Below are 3,515 nucleotides of genomic sequence, written 5' to 3' on the forward strand. Positions count from 1 at the left end.
TGGTGGATTGGGAATTGGCCAAAATGGCGGATGAGAATTGGCCAAAATGGCGGATGAGAATTGGTCAAAATGGCGGATGAGAATTGGCCAAAATGGCAGAATTGGCCAAAATGGCGGAATTGGCCAAAATGGCGGACTGGGAATGGCGGACTGGGGATGGCGGACTGGGGATGGCGCCGGGAATGGCACCGGGATTTGGAATTGGCCAAAATGGTGGATGGGAATCGGCCAAAATGGCGGATGGGAATTGGTCAAAATGGCGGATGAGAATTGGTCAAAATGGTGGATGAGAATTGGTCAAAATGGCACATTGGGAATTGGCCAAAATGGTGGATGGGAATCAGCCAAAATGGCACATTGGGAATTGGCCAAAATGGCGGATGAGAATTGGCCAAAATGGCGGATGAGAATTGGCCAAAATGGCGGAATTGGCCAAAATGGCGGATTGGGAATGGCGCCAGGAATGGCGATGGGAATGCTGGACTGGAATAACACCAGGAATGCCACACGGGGAACATCACTGGGAGTGCTGGACTGGGAATTGGCCAAAATGACACACTGGGAGTTGGTCAAAATGGCGGATGAGAATTGGCCAAAAATGATGGACTGGGATCAACACCAGGAATGGAATGGTGAATTGGGAATTGGCCAAAATGGTACACTGGGAATTGGCCAAAATGACGGACTGGAGCGGCACCAGGAATGGAATGGTGGATTGGGAATTGGCCAAAATGGTGGATTGGGAACAGCACCAGGAATGGAGGATTGGGAACAGCGCCAGGAATGCCACATTGGGAACAGCACCAGGAATGGAAGGGCACATTGGGAATTGGCCAAAATGGTGGATGAGAACTGGCCAAAATGGCAGACAAGGAATGACACCAGGAATGGAATGGCACATTGGGAATTGGCCAAAATGGCGGACTGGGAGTGGCACCAGAAATGCCAGACTGGGAACGGCACCAGGAATCGCAATGGGAAGGATGAACTGGAATAACACCAGGAATGCCACACTGGGAACGCCGCCAGGAATGGCACCGGGAAGGGAATGCGGATTGGGAATTGGCCAAAATGGCGGAATGGGAATTGGCCAAAATGGCGGAATGGGAACGGCGCCAGGAATGCCGGACTGGGAATAGCACCAGGAATGGCCATGGGAAGGATGGACTGGAATAACACCAGGAATGCCACACTGGGAACATCACTGGGAGTGCTGGACTGGGAACTGGCCAAAACACCGCACTGGGAATGGCGCCGGGAATGGCGGATTGGGGACGGCGCCGGGAATGGAATGGCGGATTGGGAATTGGCCAAAATGGCGGATTGAGGTTTTGAGGTCCTGGTGTTGTCCCAGAAGTTTATGGGGTCCTGGCGTTGTCCAGAATTTGAGGGGTTCCAGCACTGTCACCAAAAGTTTTAGGGTCCTGTCGTTGTCCCCAAAAGGTTTTGGGGGTCCTGGCGTTGTCACTGGAATTTGTGGGGTTCCAGCACTGTCACCAGAAGATTTGGGGTCCTGGTGTTGTCCCAAAAATTTTGGGGTCCTGGCATTGTCCCAAAAGGTTTGGGGGTCCTGGTGTTGTCACCGAAATTTGAGGGGTTCCAGCACTGTCACCAAAAGATTTGGGGTCCTGGCGTTGTCCCCAAAGGTTTTGGGGTCCTGGTGTTGTCCCCAAAAGACATCCCAATGTTGTCCCCAAAAAGTTCTGGGGTCCTGACATTTTCACCACATGATTTGGGGTCCTGTCATTGTCCCAAAAAGTTTTGGGGTCCTGGTGTTGTCACTGGAATTTGTGGGGCTCCAGCACTGACACTAAAAGATTTGGGGTCCTGGTGTTGTCCCCAAAAGTCATCCCAATGTTGTCCCCAAAAGTTTTTGGGGTCCTGACATTGTCACTGAAATTTGAGGCATTCCAGCATTGTCACCAAAAGATTTGGGGTCCTCGTGTTGTCCCCAAAAGGTTTTGGGGTCCCGGTGTTGTCCCCAAAGGATTTGGGGTCCTGAGGGAATCCCAGAAAGTTTTGGGGTCCTGATGTTGTCACCGAAATTTGAGGGGTTCCAGTATTGTCACCAAAGGTTTTGGAGTTCTGTTGCTGTCCCCAAAAGACATCCCAATGTTGCCCTAAAAAGTCCCAGCTTTGTCACCAAAAGATTTGGGGTCCTGGCGTTGTCCCCAAAGGTTTTGGGGTCCCAGCGTTGTCACTGGAATTTGTGGGGCTCCGGCGTTGTCCCCAGAAGGTTTGGTGTTGTCACCAAAGGTTTTGGGGTCCCAGTGTTGTCCCCAAAAGAGGTCCCAATGTCGTCCCAAAAAGTTTTGGGGTCCTGGTGTTGTCCCCAAAATTTTGGGGTCCTGACGTTATCCCCAAAGGTTTTGGGGTCCAAAGATTGTCCCCAAAGGTTTTGGGGTCCCCAGGGTGTCCCCAAAAATGGAGGGGACACAGAGCCCCCACCAGGACTGTCCCCACCCAGCTGGCACCGGGATTTCAGGATTTGGGATTTCAGGATTTGGGATTTCGGGATTTGGGGACGATCCCGACCGATGGAATCCTCACTCCGCCATATAAACCCGTTAATTAATTAATGCCAATTAAAGACATTTCCTACAACCCTGGAGGTCTGGAATGAGCCAGGATTTGGGATTTCAGGATTTTGGGATTTCAGGATTTTGGGATTTCAGGATTTGGGGACGATCCCGACCAGTGGAATCCTCACCCTGCCATATAAACCCATTAATTAATTAATTAACGCCAATTAAAAACATTTCCTACAATCTCAGGGCTCTGGATTTGGGATCTGGAGGGGATTTGGGGAGATCAAACCTGCCCCAAAAATAAAAACCCTAAAATCAGACTGGGGGGATTTGGGGTTTCTTTTCCCTAAATTTGGGAATTTGGGGTTTCTTTTCCCTAAATTTGGGAATTTTGGGTTTCCTTTCCAAAATTTGGGGTTTCTTTTCCCAAAATTTGGGGGATTTGGGGATTTCCTTTCCAATGTTGAGGGATTTGGGGTTTCCCCTTCCAAAACTGGGTGGATTTTTGGGTTTCTTTTTTCAAGTTTTGGGGGATTTGGGATTTCCCTCCCAGGGTGGAGGAATTTGGGATTCCCCCTTCGGAAATTGCAGGGAATTTGGGATTTCTGTCCAAAATTTGGGCGAAATTTGGGATTTGTCTTCCAAATTTGGGGGGAATTTGGGATTTTTCTCCTAAATTTGGGATTTCTCTCCTAAATTTGGGGGGGATTTGGGATTTTTCTCCTAAATTTGGGATTTCTCTCCCAGATTTGGGGGGAATTTGGGATTTCTCTCCCAAATTTGGGATTTTTCTCCTAAATTTGGGGGGAATTTGGGATTTCTCTTCATAATTTGGGATTTCTCTCCTAAATTTGTGGGGATTTGGGATTTTCTTTTCCCCAAATTTGGAGGGATTTGGGATTTCCCCTCCAAAACTGGGAGGGATTTTTGGGGTCCAATTTCAGGGAATTTCAGTCCCCCCCACCCCCATTTCACCCCGAGCCCAAA

General features: G+C 49.4%; 1 protein-coding gene across 1 annotated transcript; it reads left to right on the forward strand.

Moving 5' to 3' along the window:
• The first annotated feature begins 46 nt into the window (after positions 1-46).
• Positions 47-997, forward strand: LOC117008292 (bifunctional endo-1,4-beta-xylanase XylA-like). The gene is made up of 2 exons (XM_033082011.2): positions 47-656; positions 735-997. Exons 1-2 carry the CDS (start codon positions 47-49, stop codon positions 995-997), a joined length of 873 nt encoding a protein of 290 aa, XP_032937902.1.
• Positions 998-3,515: the final 2,518 nt, after the last annotated feature.

The sequence above is a fragment of the Catharus ustulatus genome, chromosome 29 (assembly GCF_009819885.2).
Source record: "Catharus ustulatus isolate bCatUst1 chromosome 29, bCatUst1.pri.v2, whole genome shotgun sequence".
NCBI lineage: Eukaryota > Metazoa > Chordata > Aves > Passeriformes > Turdidae > Catharus > Catharus ustulatus.